Source organism: Hydra vulgaris, chromosome 12 (genome assembly GCF_038396675.1).
Source record: "Hydra vulgaris chromosome 12, alternate assembly HydraT2T_AEP".
Classification (NCBI taxonomy): Eukaryota; Metazoa; Cnidaria; class Hydrozoa; order Anthoathecata; family Hydridae; genus Hydra; species Hydra vulgaris.
The window spans coordinates 26,655,876-26,678,944 of NC_088931.1; the positions used below are offsets into that span (position 1 = coordinate 26,655,876).

At 26.8% G+C, this 23,069-nt stretch overlaps 1 protein-coding gene across 1 annotated transcript; it reads right to left on the reverse strand.

Annotated features, from left to right (window-relative positions):
* LOC100203520 (dihydrolipoyl dehydrogenase, mitochondrial) lies at window positions 1–23,069 on the reverse strand. Its single transcript, XM_065812736.1, has 11 exons — window positions 22,918–23,069; window positions 22,195–22,264; window positions 20,413–20,492; window positions 13,779–14,060; window positions 13,523–13,621; window positions 12,976–13,439; window positions 7,454–7,515; window positions 7,226–7,308; window positions 7,042–7,086; window positions 6,695–6,922; window positions 1–504 (listed from the first exon to the last, which is right to left on the reverse strand). Exons 1-11 carry the CDS (start codon window positions 22,966–22,968, stop codon window positions 436–438), a joined length of 1,533 nt encoding a protein of 510 aa, XP_065668808.1. The 5' UTR covers window positions 22,969–23,069; the 3' UTR covers window positions 1–435.

The window sequence follows — 23,069 nt, forward strand, 5'->3', positions numbered from 1 at the left end:
CGTGAGAATCAAATTTTAATTTTTATTATAGTTGTTACTAATTAAAACTTAATAATTAAAAGTTTTTCAAGCTTTGGTAGAGTAAATAATCTTTTTCCTGTAAAAGCTTTTGTAGATTCGCTGTTTTTTTAGGTAAACTTTCGTGTGTAAATATCTGCAGCTAATGTAAATGTAGACGTAATAAGAAACAAACCCTTAACATCATATTCGGATATTCGACATTATCCTTGTTCATTACTGGTAAGTTCTTTTTCCTTGTCCTTTGAAATTCGGTTCTTGTTAACATCACTGATTTAAAGTAAGCTGCGACTTTTGTTAAAAAGGTATAATTTATTTTAATTAATTTACAAACATCAACAAATTGATAGTATTAATTTATTACGAAATAAACACACAAAAACGCAAATAAAGATTTGTGAGAAAGTGCGCAAGAATTTAAATACTGTTGATGGCTTTTCCACAGTAAGCAGCTAAGCAGGCTTCTCGAAGAGCTTCCGATACGGTCTAAAATAAACAAAGCACGTTAAAATTTTTTCATAAGCGAGCAAAATTTAAGTCTAAACAATGACTTTTGCAAATTAAATTTAGAAAATATGGCACAGGTTTCACCGAAAGGGTATGGCTAGTGATAGTAGTGGGTTGGAAAATTTTCCTTTATTTATTAGCTATTTTTTAAGCATATTATAGATATTAAAAAAGAGAAATATTATTTTTCTTTTAGTTCGATGAAAAATTTACAATTCCTTATAAAAAAATTTCAAGTTTTAATTAATAATGACAGATAAAGATTAAAAGTTTTATAACGTGAGTATAACATTAGAACTTTAGACTCAGTATTAAAGCATTTACTCAAATACACAATTCAAACTTATAATTACATTCAACATCCAGTAGCTAGTTACAGAAGCTTCAGCATCTGCAGTTGGACACGATCGCAGAGATGGAGTAATTCGAAACAAAATTAGGTCAAGGAAATGAATGAAAAATTTCACATCATAAAGTCATTATATTTATTTTCTGTGTTTTATATATAAATAACACTACATTTTTAATAATTAATTTAAACTTAGATGTAATATATTGAAAGAATCCGTTGTCATATTTTTGTAATATGTGCCACTATTTAAACTAAAAAACAATAAAAAATTTAGATTTTTGGCAGTAATATTATAAATTTAGTTTTTAGAATAAAGTGTTATTTTAATAAACAATATTTTAAATTTAATTCTGCATCATTTGGTACCTAATTAATACTTGTAGCTTATTTTATAATGCATTTATGATTATTATTTGCATTTTCAACCCATAAAAATTTCAAAATTTTTACATTTTGAGACTTAAATTCAAGTTTTAATTTACATTAACGACCTTCCAGAAATTCTCATATCTAAGGTGGCATTGTTCGCTGATGATACTATTATTTATTCTTGTCTTGATAAGAAGCCAACACTTTCTGATTGCTTAGAGGGGTCATTTGACCTTGAAAAAGAGCTCACTTTTGCTACAGCGTGGGGCTCACAGTGGCTGGGGAACTTTAACTCAGATAAAACCCAACTTTTTTTCAGCCAATCGTTATCACAATAATTTAGATCTTCCTTTATTTATGAATGGTAATGTACTCGATGAGTCATCAACCCTTCATCTTCAAGGATTAACTCTTACTTCCAATCTTTCTTGGAAACCATATATCAAATCCATTGCAAAACTAGCATTTGCTAAGGTTGCATCTCTTTATTGTGCTTGACACTTTCTTACTCCAGATTCTATTCTTTATCTTTATAAATCTCAAATCCGTCCTTGTATGGAATACTGTTGCTATATCTGGGGCATGATCTTCCAATGATGCCCTTTCTCTTTTAAACAAGATGCAAAAACGCATTGCAAACATAGTTAGACCTGCTCTTGCAGCCAACCTCCAACCATTATCACATCGTCCTAATGTTGTTTCTCTTTCTCTCTTCTATAATTACTATAACAGGTACTTCTCTAAAGAGCTAGTGTCTCTTGTGCCATCTACTAAAATTCATTTTCGTGTTACTTGTCATTCAATAGTCTCATCCTTTTACTGTGACTGTTCCTAAGTGCTCGAAAAAATCTTATTTATCTAGTTTTTTTGCAAAAACATCAGTTCTTTGGAATTCATATCCTTCATCTTGTTTTCCTGATTCATATAACTTGCAATCCTTTAAGTCATCTATCAATCATTATCTTGCTCTATAAACTTCATCTTTTCTCATCCAGTAACTTCCAACTCTAATAGTGGTTGCTTGCAGCCTTGTTGAAAGTGAAGATGTTGAAAAAAAGTATGTCAGCTAAAACTGGTAACCATTGACTTTTTTCTTCATAAATGTGTTTTAAAAATCAAAAGCCAGGTAAACTTGTACAGAAAGTTTTAACACACTTGTTTTTTTTTTTTTTGCAAGTTAATGGAAGTTTAGACTGGTACAGAGACCTAATGCAGGGTCCATGTGTTTTTTGTTTTTTTTTCATAGCCAATTATTTTAAAAAAAACACACACACAACCTTGAAAAAAAAAAATCTTTTCTGAAATGAAATATTATAACCTTTAAACTCTGCGCAATATTTTTAGCTAAAGTTGTAGGTATATTAAAAATGAGATTTTATGTCATCGTTATGTCTATACCTTAAAGTAAAGTTTTTCTGAAAAACAAATGAGTATATTTACATAACCAGGGTTCCCACTATTAAAACTGAGTCTAAAAATAAGGATTTTAAGGAGATTTAAGGAGATATTTTGCTAATATTTAAGGAGATTAGGTCACAAATGACAGTTTTTTGAAATGAAAAATCAGGAGAATTTAAGGAGGAAACGATTACATTAAAAACAGAATCTTTCTTTTTTTAATAAACTTTATATATAAACAGGTAAACTAATATAAACTCATATGTAACAATATATAAGTAACAAGCTTCATCAAAAGTGTGTTACTTATATATTGTTAGATGTTCTTCATTGAGCATTGCCAAAAACAGTTTATTCACATTAGGGCTATCCATAGACACCTGAACCATTTTTCCATATTTGCATGACTGGTTTGATTTCTATCAAACCAGTCACGCAAGATTTTAAAATATTTAGAATACCTGTAGTTGCAGCTTTTCCAAGATCTCTGGCCAGACCTTTTTAAGAAAATGCAAAAACATGCATTAAAGGACAAGACCGAGCTGTTAAGCCCAAGTGAAATAAGGGAAAAATTAGGAGGAGAGAGAAAGGGTAAAGAAAAAATTAAATAACAAGATATATTTAGAACAGATGTTCAGAACAGAACAAAGACACTCTAGTGAAGCGTATAGTAAAAAATTATAATAATGATGATAATTTAGGCATCGCGTATGTAATAGAAATTATAAACTCAGACTCCTAATGAAAAATCATGACCAACGTGCAAGGTCTAAAAATATAGAACATGAAATACAAAATTTAACGTGTTTGCTTAAAGAGGGAATTGAACCTGATCAAGCTAGAGATGTCGATGTTAATAAAAAATAATAAATATTGAAAATATAATAAAATCAACAACAAAATTAATAACAATGAAACAAAACAATGTACAAACAAAACAAAGTACTTGAATATGTATATATATATACATATATAAATACACACATACATATACACATATACATAAATATACATACATATATATACATACACACATACATATATATACATACACACATACATATATATATATACATATATATATATATATATATATATATGTGTATATATAAATATATATATATATACATGCTTGGTCACGTACATACACACACAACACACACACACACACATATATATATATACATATACAGACATGTACATATATACACACATATATAAACCAAAAGGGGAAAATGAAAGATAATAAAAATCACGGTGTTATAAGATCCAATTAAAATTAAGAGGTGAACTATTGTAGATGAAACTTAATCCTCAGAGCCACAATATATTCAACAATGTTTTGGAGAGCCTGATAAAAAATGGCTAGCATTGCTCTTCAGAGATGCATCCTTGCTACCTTTTATATCAACTCTATTTTCAACTCTAAAGTATAATATCTTGTACAAACAGTATTACTTTCTTCATTACAACATCGCACATGTGTCCATTTGACCTTTCTTTATAACTATTTATTGTAAAACTTATCAAAAAGAAATAAAAAGTTATTTCAGCTTGTTCATATATATGTGTGTATATATATATATATATATATATATATATATATTCATATATATATATGAATATATATATGAATATATATATATATATATATATATATATACATATATATATATGCATATATATATTATATATATATAAATTTCCTAGATGAAAAAAAAAGAAAGCAAGAACAAATTAAAGGAGAGAAATTTAAGGAGAGCAGCCAAATTTTAACTTTTTTTAAGGTTATTCAAGGACTTTTAAGAAGGTTTCTTTTTTTTAAGGACATTTAAGGTTTTTAAGGAGGAGTGGGAACCCTGATAACTTATATAGATTGACACAATACCTATCATAAAATTTATACCTTAGTGTTATACCTTGACTAAATATAGTTTTATAACATGTTGCTTAGCAATTTTTACATGTAAGTATACATAAAGAATGTCTATAAAACAAGGTTAATAAATTTTGTAATAACATTTTAGATTTCAAATCGTAAGTTTAAATTAACTTTTTAAGGTTAGAAAAATAGACTAAAATATATATACAATTACGAGAAATCAGTTATTTATCATTAGAATCATTATTTTTACTATTTTTAAGCTCATCAATATGTTTTTAACTTGGGATTGTGTCAATCAGGGACCTCAGGAAGTCATAGTTTATCTGTTTTTTCAAAGTTAAAATGTAAGCAAAGTTTATAATAAAATCATGTGAAGTTATTATTTTTTGGACTGCTATGGTTCATTGATTAGAAATCTAATGTCAGAAATGTAATGCAATATTTAGTTTTTGAGCAAAATATATATTTAAAATGCCAAAAGACTTACTTGGGATCTAGTGAGAACACCAAAAAGCGTTTTTTGGAACATAAAAGTTAAACACAAGTATATATTGAGAGGGGATATGACCCTTGTTGTTTTAAATACATACTTGTAATTGCCATAAAATGATTCAATAAGGTTTTCAATCATCTAGATTGGTAACTCAAGCCAAAATTTAGATTGGCTTTTTTTTGAGATTTTTGTGACGGGAAATTTGCTTTTTTGTAAGTTGATAATCCATCCAATGTTTAACTTACAAATATTTAAGTCTGCCAATTTGTTGATTGCTCATTTTTATTTTATGCATGACAATCACTTGCCATTTGGTTTTTGATGAGACAGCTCTTTTACCAATGAAAATATGATCTTTTATTAGTTAGTAATTGCTAATTATTTATTCAAATTATAGTCATAATTTTTATTCAAAATAAAATAAGAATAAGGATGTCAGAGCCTCGGCTAGTCTACCCCACACCATCTAATTGGTGTGTGTGAGAGGGACCTATCCAATTTAGAGGCCCCTTTAAAATTTAAGGAGATTTTTTAAATTTATTTATACCTAGTAAAATTTTTTTTTATATTTTGGGGCCCTAATGACAAGTTTTCTTTCTTTTTTTAGGGCTGGGTGGGAGGCCACCGACCCATTAGCTATGGTACTGAAGGATGCAAATATATTATCCTAACACTAGCAGGCTGTTAAGTCATAAAAATGTAAAAGATTGCAAAAAAACCAATTAATGAGAGAGTCATGAGTTTTCTTATCAAAGCTAAACTTTCTTTCAAAAAATTGAAAGGACTTAATTGCTCCATTAATTTTCTTGTCACCCTCAACCTTCTTTATGATATTCTTACAATTTTTTTCTTATTTAAATTGTTAAATTATACCCATAGTATAAATAAACATAAAAAAAGACTACATCACATCAATTTATTGGGTTATCATTTCTTAAAAAAACTATACATGTTAAAAAAACAAAAGCACTTGAACTTTTTGTACAAGGTGTATATATGTGTGCGTGTGTGTGTGTGTGTGTGTGTGTATGTGTGTGTGTGTATATATATAATTATCAGAGGCTATTCTGGATTGATTTCGACAACATCGACCCTATTTTGGTGCAGCCCAAATTCAGACCTTTATTTTTTTACGGCAGATATTGATTATTTTGCAAAAAAAATGCCTACATACAACAATGTTTCTGCTAAATTTCCTTACAGTAGGTGCCGGCATGGGGGAGGGGGACCGCCACTTAAATTATTTAAATAAATATTTTGTATGTATATTTATATTATAAATATGTATATAAATATATAAATAAAAAATTAAAACTATCTAAGTGGTTCTTGGTGACAAGACAATATGGTTCAAAAAAATTATTTGTTGGCATTATTAACAGATAACAAAGAATTGTATGGTGTCGCAATACTAATCAATACAAAAGAATTAGTTTTGAAGTTATTGTTGAACTCAGGGTTGGGCACTAAGTACGCTGTTACTTTTTATATACAATCAATTAAATAAAAAGGTAAAAAAATGATGATAAATGGTCTTATATTATATTTTGTTATTTATTGATAAGAGGATGTTACAGGTAAAGTTAGGATGATTGGGAAATAAATAATAAAATTAATAACAATAATACAAATTTTTAAAGTATACACTCAACATACAAGTAATAAAACTTACTGGGTGAGCGTGGCAAACTCTAGCAACATCTTCTGCTGCTGCACCATACTCCATAGCAAGTGCTGCTTCATTTATCAGTTCACCAGCGCAGCTTGCAACTATGTAAACACCTAATAACCGATCTGTTTCTTTATGACTTAGAACTTTAACAAGCCCATCTGTATCATTATTTGTTTTTGCACGACTGTTTGCCATCATTGGAAATTTTCCAATTTTATATGGTATACCCTAAAATATATTGAAATTATCTTTGATATTTTATTTAAATTTATATTTATTTATATATTATTTAAATTGAATAATCTTTTGATATTTTTATTTTTAAGATTATAGTAAACTATAACTACTTCTTGCTTTAGCTGCTCCTCGCTTTTACCAACCCAACCAACTTCCTAAACAAAATTAAAATTATAAAATGCTTAAATCAATTTAAAACAACAAATAAACAAACTAACAAAAACAATAATAATGAACAACCAAACAAAAAAAACTTTACATTATACTGCACAAACATTAACTAATTAATCTTACAGGGTGAGTGTATATGACAGATGGTACACAGTTGTAGTCAATATGCACTGCACTGCCACATATACCTTCTACTGCAAAAATACCTTTAAAAAAGTTAAAATTATTAAAATTGTTATCAAAAGCTGAAGCACTTGACTTTAAAATAAAAATAGAAAATAAATAATAATCAACTCAATAACATAAAATAAAGGTTACAATCAATCTCATTTATAATTATATAATTATAACCTTCATCTTCTGCCTTGTGTGCAAGCATAGGACCATGTATTACATCACCAATAGCATATATACTAGAAAAGTAAATTTGAACTCATATTTACATACATGAATACATAAACACATACATTTATACAAACATACATACATACATGTATGTATGTATGTATGTATGTATGTATGTATGTATGTATGTATGTATGTATGTATGTATGTATGTATGTATGTATGTATGTATTTATGTATGTATGTATGTATGTATGTATGTATGTATGTATGTATGTATGTATGTATGTATGTATGTATGTATGTATGTATGTAAGTATGTATGTATGTATGTATGTATTTATGTATGTATGTATGTATGTATGTATGTATGTATGTATGTATGTATGTATGTATGTATGTATGTATGTATGTATGTATGTATGTATGTGTGTACATACATACTTACATATTTTGTATGTAAGTATGTACATACATACATATTTACATACAAAACTCTAAAGATTTCACATTTCAAGTAAAAAAAATGCATTATGGGATGTCTTGCAGGACCAAAATTATTATTTGTAATCCCTTCTATAATTAAATATGCCAGCTTTTTGTTCAGTCATCAATTGTGTAAACAAACGTGGAAAGAATGTTGAAAACAGTATATCTTTTTTTAGATTCCCAAAAGAGAAAAACAGGCAAGTAACTGTAGATCATAATTGATCTATTACAAAAATAAATATATTAAATCTTTAAAGATACTTTTAAAACAATGCAAATGCATAATATGATGAAAAATATTGATACATAATATGATGGAATTAACTGCAACAAGTTTATAAGGTTAACTTTTTTTTAGATGCAAACTTTGGGTTCATAATTGTCGTTGTCAAGATCTTGATACAAAATCTTGTGAAGAACTTAATCTTAGTTATACAATTTGCAGTGAACATTTTGACTCATCCCAATACTAATATCTAGCTAACAATGGCAGTAAAAGAGCACTTGTAACTGCTGTACCGACAATTTTTAACTTTCCAAATTAACCATCTTTGTTAAATTTAAAGAGAAAACAACCAACAAACAGAACTCGTTTACAGGATAAAATACAAAAAAAAAGAAGTCAATAATACAATTGAATTTAGCGCAAGAAATAGTGTTGACACTACTGGTACAAATAATATATCAGCTGTCAAAACCAATTTTAGAAATGAATATTTGTCATCTCAAGTTAAGATTTTTTGTCTTAAAAAAAAAATAAAGCACTTACAGTTAAAGAACAAAATGTTACAAAATTGTGATGGTTCAATAGAACACATAAATTTATCTAAAAATTTTTCAACTACTACCCAGCTACAATTTTTTGAAAGTCAATTACTTATGAATAACCGTGTTAAAAAGGGAAAACGTTGGACTGTTAAAGATAAACTGTTAAAGATAAACTGTTAAAGATAAACTGTTAAAGATAAACTGTTAAAGATAAACTGTTAAAGATAAACTGTTAAAGATAAACTGTTAAAGATAAACTGTTAAAGATAAACTGTTAGCCTTGAAGACTATGTATCGCAGTCCACAAACTTTTAAAATGCTAAGAAGAGTTTTTTCATTGCTAGAAGCACTATTTTGATGTTTCTAGATAAATCTTTTGGGACCCTAGCATCTGGATTTTTAAATAAGGTTATGGCCCTATTAAAAATGAAAGTTGAAACCATGACAAAATTAGAAAGGAACTGTAGCCTTGTTTTTGATGAAATGTCTTTAAAGCAACATCTGGATTATGACAAAAACAGTGACAAGGTTGTTGGAATTCAATGGTAAACCAGTGAACCAAGTACTTGTATTGATGGTTCGAGGGTTATCAACAGAATGGAAACAACCAATTGCTTATTTTTAAAGTAATAATGTTTAAATCAATTTAAATTGAGTTAAACCAATTTAGCTAAGATCTTAAATAACGCTATGGTTCATCTACATGCAATAGGTTTAGCTGTAAGATGTCTTGTTTTTGATCAAAACTCAACTAATATTAGAGCTATTAAATTTCTAGGATTTTCATTATTAAATCAACAAATTTTACATCCAACTACAAGAGCAAAGGTATATATAATATTTGATCCACCGCATCTCATAAAAAGGGTCAGAAATAATTTAATACAACATGACATTCTGTCTGATGGTAAAATAATCTCGTGGAAGCATCTGCAAGAGCTCTATAATTTAGAAAAGGTTAATGCTATCCGCTTGGCTCCAAAATTGACAGATTGTCATTTAGATCCAGGATCACAATTAGCCATGCGAGTAAAGTTGGCAACGCAAATTTTTAGTAGTCAAGCACTTATTATGGTTAGAGATGATGTCTCAATAAAAATACTCATTTTGGGCAGTTAGTAAACTGCACTCTAGTTACTGTTTTGTAGAAGTTCAGCAACCTCACACATCTTTAATTAACTGGAATAGATGTAAACCTATGTTAAACTGTTTCCTGTTTATGATGATGAATTTTGGCTGTTTTTGATTCTACTCATAGATTTTCTCTCTCCCCCCCTTTCCTTCCCCAGTAGTAACTATGCAACTCTTTCTGTTGCCTCCAAGTTAGAATCCTCTAAAACTCATTTTAAACCTCTAAAACTCATTTTAATGATTGAGTATAGCTGGTAGTAAGGTTACCTGAACTCTGTATAAGCTATAAAAAAAGTTGATTCAATCAACAGCTGTATATAATAGTAACAACAATACTATGTTGCACATGGATGGCATCCCTGTTAGTGCTTTTGATGTGGATTGTGATTGAGGCCACATAAGTGGTCCTTTGTTACAACTTCAGGTTGATTAACAAGAATGAGGTAATTGTATTGCTTAACATGCCAAATACTATTGATGTTTGAGTCAAGTTCTCTCTCAAAATTGAAATCATAACTAGAGTACCTAAAAATATCAAACATTAAAAATCATTATTACCAGCAAATTGTTGCAATTTATGTTATTAGAAATACTTGTGGTCTTCTAAGTAACTTTTCATTTGCAGAAATCTTTTGCAAAATTCACCACTTGACTTTTGAATTTAAACTTTTCAATTTCATTATAAAATTTCATCACTAATTTAAACTCTTCTATTTTATCATGTTCATCATGTCAAGGCTATAACCCTTTGATTTGAAAAGATTCCAGTAGCCAAATGTTTAGACTGGGGATATAACAATACATACATTCACCTATTATAAAATTTAGTTTGAATTGTCTGACTATTCTTTGATGTGTTTTAACATAACATTGCTTTATTTAATCACTTTTCTCTTTACTCTTTATTGTTTTTGTTCTTCCCAAGCTTGCACATTTTAAATGTATTTCTTATCAAATATCTTCCTTTTTAACCATCTGCTGTGGAAGACATTGTTGTGGAAGCTTCTATTTCTTTTTAACCATTGTTGTGGAAGCTTCTATTTCTTTTTATCAGTCAGGCTTCACTTTTAAACTTCCCCAATCTCATTTGAGCTCAATAATTTATTCTCTGACAATAAATACGACAATAAATATTTTGACCCTTGTTCTACTGATGAGTTTAAATGTTAACCATTATATCAAGTTTTTATCATGCATCAGATGGAAGCAGCAAGGTTGTATCATGTATCAGATTGAAAAGTAAGGAAAGGGCCGTTACTCTACTGACTTTTCATATAAACCATATATCTAATCTATTGCAGTTAACATCTGCTAAGGTTGCCTTTGTATTTTTTTAAATTAATTTCTAACTCCTGAATTCATTCTCTACTCCTTATTCTTCATTACTACCATAGCTGCTACCAAGCAAGCTATCATTTCATGTTCTACCAAATAAAACATTTGTGCCACATGTCATTCAGTAAAAATCTTTTTACTGTTTTGTATTTCAAATTTTTTATTTTTTTGTGTTTTAAATTTCTTCATGTTAAAAAAATATTATCCAGTTTTTTCTCTAAAAAAGCCAATGCTCTGGAACTTTACTCATGTCTTCATGTTTTCATGAATCACACAACTCACAGTTAACTAAGTCTTCTATCAATTATTTTTTTGCTCTTGAATCTCTTTACTTTTTATTAACCACTGACTTGAATAGTGGTTACTCAGTCTTATTCAAAGTGATTTTTTTTTATCAAAAAAAAAAAAAAATGATCATTGAACTGATTTGAATCATTGATGATTTCAATACACTGATGCTATCCATCAAACATCAAATATTTTTGTATGCAAGTTTTATTTTTACTTTAACAATGGTAACCTAATGTTAAGAAAATGAAAAGCATTAGGTTGTAAGCATTATTTTATTATAGAAAACCATTTAACATTTGTAACATTTGTAGTTTTAGTCAATACACAGTACAGTTCTGAATATGATACAACCTCTACAAAAAAAAAAAAAAATAGATATTTTACAAAGAGTTACAAAGAGTTGTTAATACATAGAGCCATTTTTTTTATCACAAACAGTAAATTTAAATGTCAAACTATAGGAATATATATATATATATAAATATATATATATATATATATATATATATATATATATATATATATATATATATTCTTTAATTTTTCCCATAAAATTTCAACTTTATATATACATTTTTTAAATTTATTCAAAAAACTGGAAAAACTTTAAAAAGTTTTTTTATTATTATTTGATCGACCAAACCAAATGTAACAGCACTCCTCACATGTTTACCTATTTTTCAGTCGATGAAGCAACACTCCTCACATTTTTCAGTTTGTGTATGTAAACAGTTAAAAAAAAAGAGAGCTGCATAATCTTAACAAGACAAAGAATTTTATTCAAGTAATTTTTTTTAGCAAATTTAGCTGGATTACTTTATCTCTAAATCCTTAAATAAAATTTGTAAAAAAATAAAATAGTATTTTTGTTTAAACAATAAAACTTTTTAGATTTTTTATTTAGGAAGTAATTAATTAAATACTTTTTAACGCTGGTACAATTTTCTTATGTTCTAATTAATATTAGAAAATGCAGAAAACAAACTTTAAAAATAATAGTTTTATTATTATTTTAGATAAAAAAAACCATAACTTTGCCCTTCATAAAATTCGGTCACCTGGTACTGTCGGGCAACCACGAGTGTACATCTCTGTATGCATATATATATATATATATATATATATATATATATATATATATATATATATATATATATATATATATATATATATATATATATATATTAGTAAAAACACTTATCTAATTTTTGAAAAATTAGATAAGTGTTATTACTAATTTATTATTGCTCTGTTAGAACATTGAGCACTCTGTAGAACACACTAACATAATTTATGTATATATATATATATATATATATATATATATATATATATATATATATATATATATATATATATATATATATATATATATATATATATACACATGAAAAATAAAAAAAATAAAAAAATAAACTTATTAATCTATAATATGTAAAATTTTCAAGTCAACACATCACAAAAAAAAGATCAAATTAAATAAAACTTAAAAAACAACAATAAATTAAACATACGAAGGAATTCCGGTTTGAAATCTGCTATTAACAATAATTCTATTTTTTTCATCTCTTTTAATTCCTAACTGCTCAAGGCCTATTCCATTGGTAAATGGTCTTCTCCCAACGCAAACCAAAAGAACATCACATTCAATATCTTCTTTTTTTTCAGTTTTGTTATTTACTACCGTTACTTTGAGACTGCCATCAGGTTGCTTAGCTGCTCCTGTAACCTTGTGGCCAAGTTTGAACTCCATCCCTTGCTTACTTAAACTTTTCTGAAACTGTTTTGAGACTTCAAGATCAATACCCATGCCTCCAATATGATCAAGAAACTCAACAGCAGTTACTTTTGAACCTAATCTCTGCCATACAGAACCAAGCTCTACACCAATGACACCAGCACCAATAACTACCATGCGCTTAGGAACTTCTTTCAAAGAAAGTGCACCGGTAGATGATACAATTGTCTTTTCATCAATCTATATAAAAATAATTACATTTATCAAAAAATACAACTATAAATTAAAATTAAAATGTTATAGTTATAAGAAAAAAAACTTACCTCAATACCAGGAAATGGAGTGACTTCTGAACCAGTAGCAATCATAATATTTTTTGTGGTTATAACTTCCTTACTACCATCAGATTTAGAAACAGTTACCTAACATGAAATTATTAACTTTTTGATACTTAGAATATTTAGAACATTTTAAATAAACTTAACATAAAAAATATTTCTGTATAAATTTATGTATGTGTAAGCAAAAAAAAACTAATTTCAGAATCTAAAAATATGCTTATTAAATTGAAAATGTTACTTGATTAGGTCCACTGATAGAGCCAAATCCATCCACTCGTGTAACTTTGTTTGCTTTAAAAAGAGTTGCAATTCCATTAGTAAGACCAGTGACAGAGTCAGATTTTGCTTTCATCATTTTGGTAAGATCTAGTTCAACTTTGTCACATTTTATTCCACGATCAGCAAATTCTTTTTTGGCAACATGGTAGTAATGGGAATTGTTGAGTAATGATTTTGAAGGAATGCAACCCACATTTAGACAGGTTCCTCCAAGTGTAGGATTTTTTTCAATGCAATATGTCTATAGCATAAATAAAAGAAACAATTTAAATATATTTATTTATATTTATGTATGTATCTAATATCTACCTATTTCTGTCTCTCTCTCTCTCTTTATTTTATATATATATATATATATATATATATATATATATATATATATATATATATATATATATATATATATATATATATATATATATATATATATATATATATATATATATATATATATATATATAGATATATATATATAGATATATATATATAGATATATATATATATATATATATATATATATATATATATATATATATATATATATATATATATATATATATATATATATATATATATATATATATATATATATATATATATATATATATATATATATATATATATATATGTATATATATATATATATGTATATATATATATATATATATATATATATATATATATGTATATATATATATATATATATATATATATGTATATATATATATATATATATATATATATATATATATATATATATATATATATATATATATATATATATATATATATATATATATGTCTATATATATATATATATATGTATATATATATATATATATATATATATATATATATATATATATATATATGTATATATATATATATATATATATATAAAATAAAGATTATTTAGAATACAATAGATTTTGAAATTCTTCCTATCTCATTTTTAGCAGGATTAATAAGTCTAACAGTTGGTTTATCTAGGAAGTTCTCTTTATGGTCTTTTAGAGTTATGAAACAATCAGTACCGTTAATTTCAATTTTATTGTATACATCATGGTTGATTAAGATTTTTTTACCTTGTTTATAAAAAACTTAAAAAACTTTAACTCTAGCCGACAAAACATCAAACATGTACAAACTATCCAAAGATCAATACAACCATCTCCTTAATAATGCAATTACTTCCACGTATAAAAAGGCGGACCCTAAACTCAAAGATCAAGTAAATAAACAAGGTAAAAAAATCTTAATCAACCATGATGTATACAATAAAATTGAAATTAACGGTACTGCAGATTGTTTCATAACTCTAAAAGACCATAAAGAGAATTCCTAGATAAACCAACTGTTAGACTTATTAATCCTGCTAAAAATGAGATAGGAAGAATTTCAAAATCTATTGTATCCAACATTAACTCCGAACTGAGAAAGAAGCTATTTTTGAACCAATTGCAAAACACCCAAAATGTTATACATTGGTTTCAAAACATAAAAGAAAAGCAATGCTGTAAGTTCTTAGTCTTTGATATTAGTGATTTTTATCCGTCGATTAATGAAAACCTACTAAAAAATGCAATAAATTTTGCATAGCAACATCTAACAATAAATAGCGAACAAAAGAGTTTTATACACCATGCAAGAAAATCATTATTATTTAGCAATGGAACTGCTTGGATTAAGAAAATGGGAGGATTATTCGATGTTACTATGGGGGCCTTTGATGGCGCGGAGATTTGCGAATTAATTGGGATTTTTATTTTGCATCAAATCTCGCAGTTTTATGATAAAAGCAATTTCGGCATATATCGAGATGATGGGCTAGCTATGTTTAGGAATAAAAGTGGTCAAGAAATGGAGAGGATAAAGAAACATTTTGTACAAATTTTTAAAAACAACAATCTACTTATTTCTATTCAATGTAATTTGAAAATAGTTAACTATCTCGATTTAACGCTAAACCTTAACGATGGATCTTTTCAGCCATATCGCAAACCAGATAATATACTGAATTATATACATATTAGTTCTAACCATCCACCGAGTGTAATTAAAAGTATTCCTAAGACTATTGCATTAAGATTGTCAGCAGCATCGTCGAGTGAACCAATTTTTAAAGAAAGTATTCCTCCTTATCAAGAAGCCTTGAAAAAATGGGGTTACAATTGTGAACTTGCATACCATCTAAGTATAAAATCAACAAACGGCAACCATAATTGCAAGATAATTTGGTATAATCCTCCTTTCAGTGCAAATGTTGTTACAAAAATAGGTAAATGTTTCTTGAACCTCATCGACCTCCACTTTCCATTTAACCACAGACTTCGTAAAATATTTAATAGAAACACAATCAAAATAAGTTATTCCTGCATGCCAAACATAAAATCCATTATTAACTCTCACAACAAAAGCATTTTACGTAAGGAGGCAAAAACTAATGAAATGAAATGCAACTGCATTGAAAAAACCAAATGTCCCATGAACAACCATTGCTTTTCCAACAACATTGTTTATCAGGCCACCATCAATTCAAATAATCCGGAATATAAAGAAAAAGTGTATTTTGGAATTAGCGAAACACCTTTTAAAGTTCGGTATGCAAACCACTTAAAATCTTTTAATGCAGTTAGATACAAGAATGATACAGAGCTATCTAGAGAAGTATGGAAATTAAAAGAAAATAACTTTACACCTTTTATCAAATGGAGGATTGTTAAAAAATGCAAACCATACAACCCAACATCAAGAGTTTGTAACCTTTGTTTGAACGAGAAGTTCCAAATTTTGATGTATAGAGGAGAAAACCTACTAAATGAGAGTTACTAGGAAAAAAAAGAATAGATTATAGAGCTAGAAAACGGTTGACAGAAGATGTATGAATAAAGAAAAGATAAAGATTAAAGAGTGTTCCAAAGGGTTAAATGTGGGTAAAAGAGCCAGACAAATAAAAGTTTTTAAAACATGCAGGTTAGATACAGTAAGTGAATGAGACTTAGCTGAATGACAAGTCAAGTGAGAATGATTTTTTGTTGATGGAACTAGAGATAATAAGTCCTTTGAGCAGCAACCATGATAGAATTTGTAGAAAAGAGAAAGAGATGCAACTTTACGACTATGGGAAAAAGGCTCAAGTTTAGCAGATAAAGCGGTTACAACTATGCTTACAATGCATTTTTGGACCTTGTCTAGAAGAAAAAGAGCATCATTAGAAGAACAGCCCAAATATGAGAACAGTAATCCATACAGAGAAAAATAAGAAATTTGTACAGTTAGAGAATGGAATCATGGGTAAGAAAATGACTATAATGATAAAGGGATGCTGATTTAGCAATTGATTGTATATTTTGTTTACATGAAAGGTCAGTATTAAATGATAATCCAAGAAGATGTAAAAAAGAGGACTCAGTGAAAGGGTTGCTATTTAATAATATTGAAATGTTGACAGTATTGTGGTAGTTGTTTGCAGTAAATAACTGATTTTTTGTTGGAGTTAAAATTTAGCAGTATTATTTTGTTATATAAAACATATTTAGGGGTTGTCAGCTGACATTTTCAAAAAAAGTTGTTTTTAGCACCACCATATATATATATATATATATATATATATATATATATATATATATATATATATATATATATATATATATATATATATATATATATATATATATATATATATATATATATATATATAATATATATATATATATATATATATATATATATATATATATATATATATATATTTATATATTTATATATATATATATATATATATATATATATATATATATTCATATATATATATATATATATATATATATATATATATATATATATATATATATATATATATATATATATATATATATATATATATATATATATATATATATATATATATATATATATATATTACACACTTACAGTTTTTCAAAGATGGTAGGAAAGTTTAATATTTTATGTGACCACCTTTGTTTTTAAGGCATGCTAAGACTCTGCGCGGCATAGAATCTATAAGTTTTCTGATTAATTCTTGTGGCACGGTATTCCACAACTCTTGCATCTGCGTTTTGAGCTGCACCAAGTTAGTGGGCTTGCTTTTTTGTAATTTGCAGTCTATTGCTAGATCCAGCAATGCAGCCCCAAATGCTAATTGAACATCCTCCTCTTTGAACTCTTGACATAATAAAACGAGGATTATATTTCGTTTTTGTATCTCCCACGACAACCCTTTTCTTGTGATTAATAAGTTCAAAATTTGACTTGTCCAAGAAAATTACCTTTCTCCATTGCTCTACAGTCCATGCAGCTCTCTCTTTGCACCATTTTCTTCACTTGAGACGGTCTTTGATACTTAATAGTGGCTTCTTTGTTGCAAGGTATGAATTGAGATGTTTGTTCTTCATAAGCTTGATAATTGTTGATCGGCTTACTTGATGTGCACTCAACGCTGTATTCAGGTCTGAGGCAATTTCGGCTATGCTTATGTTTGGGTTGTGTCTAGCGAGCATAATTGCTTTATTTTCGTACCTTTCTGACATTTTTTTGGGACGACCAGAGTGACTTTTGTCTTTGACTGTTCCAAACTCATTATAGTTTTTGAGCGTTGTTCTAACGCTGCATTCACTGATTTCAAGTTGACGTCCGATTTCTTGATTGCTAAGACCACTTTTGTTCAGGCCAACAACTTGCTACTTTGTTTCAATTGTTACGCTCCTTAAACCCATATTTTTGTTGTTGCAACTTTAAAGTATTAACTAACTGTATTTCAAATGATATTTCCGCCACTTCAATTTATTCTTCTTACATTTTTTATTGACTATTATTAATCAGCAGTGAGTTTTTAACAAAAATTAACCAGAAAGTTTTTCTCAAAGGAATTAAACGAGTGTGCTAATACATTTTAAATGAGTGCGCTAATACTTTTGCACGCTTAATTTCAGACATTTTTCAGAGTAATCATTAAACTTCTAATTAACTCATAAAAAAAAAAATCAGGTTGACAATATTTGACATTATAATTAAATTTAATTGGTTTTACCTTTCATTTAAAAAAAAAACTAGTTCAAAATTAAAATTACTTTGCAATTTATACTGATTTGAAGTTGTCTATAATAAAAAAATTACGAGTGCGCTAATACTTTCTGGAAGCACTGTATATAATATATATATATATATATATATATATATATATATATATATATATATATATATATATATATATATATATATATATATGCGGTAGTGGTGTAGTGGTAAAGCGCTCACTTCATAGGCGAGAGGTTCCGAGTTCAATCCCCACCACGTCCCTGGTAGTACCGCGCTCAAGTATTATTAAGTAGCCTCCTCATCTGTAGTGGCCTTCTTGGCCTTGAGGAGGTGAATAACAAAAAAACAAAAAAAATATATATATATATAAGGTGCTATTTTATTTTTATATATATATATATATATATATATATATATATATATATATATATATATATATATATATATATATATATATATATATATATATATATATATAAGGTGCTATTTTTAGAACATTTTCAATTGAATTTTTAAAGCACTAAAAAATTATATTTATGGAATATTAATAGAAGAAAAGTTGAAGATAAATACTTTTTCCAAAAAAGTTGAAGATAAATATTCGTTCCAATCGTAAAGTTTTTAGTCTTTCTGTTAAAATTTCACATGAAGGTCGGGTCACACTGACTTTTCCAAGTTTTTAAAGTTTTTCTGACTTTCCTTTCATCAAGATTGAACAACTTTGCTGTCATTCTGATGGATACAGTAGGATTCTTTTCAAAATGCTTTTTAAGCATTTCTGTGAACTCTTTATCACTTATTCACTGGAAAAAGCATTTTGGCTCGTTCAGCACTGCCACGTTTAACCACTTTGTAAAATGTAGTTTTAGAAAAGTGGTTCAGAAACAGAAGCACAAACCACTTCACGTGCAGACAAACCCATGTGAATCAAATTTAAAACTTCAGTTCTTTTGGTGTCCATTGTAAAACTTTTAACTAAAATGTGTTTTATTTACTATTTTATTAAAATCTAAGATGGTCATTGAACATTAATCAACAAAAACAAGTTACGGAGGTATTTTATTTACATCACAAAACCTAGCCGAAAACTAGATCGCGAATCGCTGCCGCACCCTGTATATATATATATATATATATATATATATATATATATATATATATATATATATATATATATATATATATATATATATATATATATACACACATACATACATACATACATACATACATACATACATACATACATACATACATACATACATACATACATACATACAACTTAAATCAAAAACTAAAAAAATTTTATTTGAGAAGAACTAAAACTACTTTGAAGATCCTTTTAAAACAGTTAGTCATTTTGCTACAAGATTCTAAATTACAGTTAGCTTTTCCTATTAAAGCATAAATTGCTTTAAAAAATTATTTTTTAAATATAAAACAGTTTATAAATTTAATTAAAAAGTAAAACTTTAGAAAAAAGCAAAATTTAAAAAAGAAAAAGAAGATAAACATGCAAAAAAATTAAAAAATACCTTTAAACCTAATTGTGCAGCTTTTATAGCAGCAACATAACCTCCAGGTCCAGACCCAATAACAACGAGATCAGCATCAACTTAAAAAAAAGGATTTTTAATTAAAAACTCAACTAAGAAATTTTTTAATTATTTAAATGCCAACAAACTTAAAAATAGTATTAAAGAGAGTCCAGGCAATATAGTGTTGAATGTCCTAGTGTTTAAGATAAGCACTATATTCAAGTTTAATTATTTAGTTTATAAAACTAGAATGTTAATGGTCACACAGAAAATGTTATGCAGATTTTATAAATAAAACATAAAATAAGTCAAACTTGTTTGAGTGAAAAGTCTTATAAAGTAGGATTTTACAGTTTTCCCAGAACATAAAAAATATTTCAAATTTTTCAAAAATTAATTTAAAATCATCTTAATATTTATGCAATTATTTGTTTAAATCAAATTTAAATCATTACAAAAAAACAACAACTTATTGTTACTATAATTGCAATAAAATGGGTTCAAATTCAACCAATGGCAAACTACAAATAAATAAAAAAGTTTGTAATACTGCAAAAATAATCATGCTTTTGTGGAGTTAAGAAACCAAGCAATTTTTTGATTCATCACTACATTTAAAGAATAAGTCTTGAAAATTTTTTAAAAGATTGTGGTGTAAAAACTATATTACTTTAGGTTGATTTCTTCTGAAAATGTAAACATTAAACATTACAATGAAATTATACATTAGTAAAGTGCATGGATTTATGCAGTCAAAAGAAAGTTTTACAATAATCTCTGATTGTTTAAATCGCACCAAAAAAGTCGTTTACATATTCATGTCATTTTTCCTTGACTATTATAAAAATATTTATTAGTACTAATTGAATCACACTAAAAAGGCGGTTAACATATTTATGGCATTTTTCTTTGATTATTTATTAGAAAAATATTTATTAGTAATAATTGATCAACATTCTACCAGTGATAAGGCTGCATCTCAAGCAGCAATATTTTCAATGAAAAAAAAGTTTTAATTATTAAATATTATCACATTTTTGCCACATCACACAGGAAAGGCACACTTGATAAAAGTAAAACAATATGTATAAAGAAGTGTAAAAGCCAGTGCTGCTGCTCCCATAAATAGCAAAAGATCAAAACCCTTATATAAATACATGCACTAATAAAATTAGAATTCAGTTTGAAAAAATGGCTAAACATCACAGTGCTACATTCCATGGTACAACAAATATTATATTAAAAATTAGAGCAGTATTAAAATTATTATTTTAACTGACACTCATCTCATAAATAAAAATATTTTTTTAAATGATACTGACAATAACAAGAGTGAAAATAAATAAATTGTATTAGATAAAAAAAAAAAAGATTTAAGTTTCTCTGTTATAGAATGGTTACTAATAAATTATGACAATAAAAAGATCCCAGGTTTTTGTGCACTTTATTGCACAAAGGTGGCAGGTTTTTGAGCTATATACCAAAGAAATTATCTTTATTTTTTATTAAAACTACACAAATATATCTATTATAATAAATCTGTTTGACTAATAAATTTACGTTTATATTTTATATAGCAAATTTTTGTGATTACTTTAAAGGTAAAACTTGTTTATTTTAAAAATAAAAAATATCTGTTTTTTTTACATTCTATGGAATTGTCCTTATGCCATTGTAACTAGGAACCAAAAATTCATTGTAGAATATTTGAACATGAATAGAATGTTAGAAGATTAGGTTACTAAGGGGGGAAAAACAATTAAAAAAAAAAACTATTACCTTGAGTTGATGTTGCATAGTTTTTTCCAAGAACAGTTGTACTTTTTAATGCTGTTTTTAATGCCGATTTCTAAGATAAATTATTTTGTGATAACTAAGTCAACTACTTTTATAATTTTAATTTATTTTGTAATAAATAAAGAATGAAATTAATCGACTATTATGATAATAATCATAAAAGTAATCTTAATTTTCTTAAATTTCAACATAAAAACTAAATACTAGTTTATAAATATATGCAAGATAAACAAAAAAGATGAGGCAGTTTGAACATTTTTTTTTTATAAATAATAACTTTTCTAAGTCAAGAACAAAAATTATACCATAGATGGTTTGCAATTATTACCCTTAAAGAAATATTATACTGCAGTACAGGGCTAACACAGAGGAAAAGTAAAAATTATAAACAAAATGTTAGAATTTTCTGGGTTCCATTAATTCTCCAATAATTCTGATAAAAAGATTCTAACAATCTGAATGAGTCGTTTTGGAATGAAGGAAATAATTTTAAGGGAAAAAAATTTAAAAAACAAAAATTTAAACCACAGAGCATAACACATTACAAAACGTAAACAACACCATTATTGGCATAACAGCTTCGACTATTCCAAATTGATATAATCATAAAAAATACTTTTAGCTTAGTAACTCTAACACTTTTTTTTTGCTATAAATATTGGTAATTTTTTGAAAATAAATTAAACAGAAATTATTTCAACTCACATTTGATGAACTTTTGAGGAAAACTTGGGCAGCTGAATACGTTTTTTGCATTTTCGCTTGTAATTTACAGCAGATAAAAAACGCAAACGCTATTCTTTTTTAACCGAAATTCCCGTATATGATGACAAATGTCGACGACTTAAAAACAACAC

Bases quoted from the DNA above. Each gene is read 5' to 3' on its own strand.
- LOC100203520 (XM_065812736.1), bottom strand. From the start codon at position 22,968: ATGCAAAAAACGTATTCAGCTGCCCAAGTTTTCCTCAAAAGTTCATCA. The intron at 22,265-22,917 runs GTGAGTTGAAAT...AATTTATCTTAG, and splicing joins TCCTCAAAAGTTCATCAAAT to AAATCGGCATTAAAAACAGC. The intron at 13,622-13,778 runs GTAACATTTTCA...ATTTCATGTTAG, and splicing joins CTATCAGTGGACCTAATCAA to GTAACTGTTTCTAAATCTGA.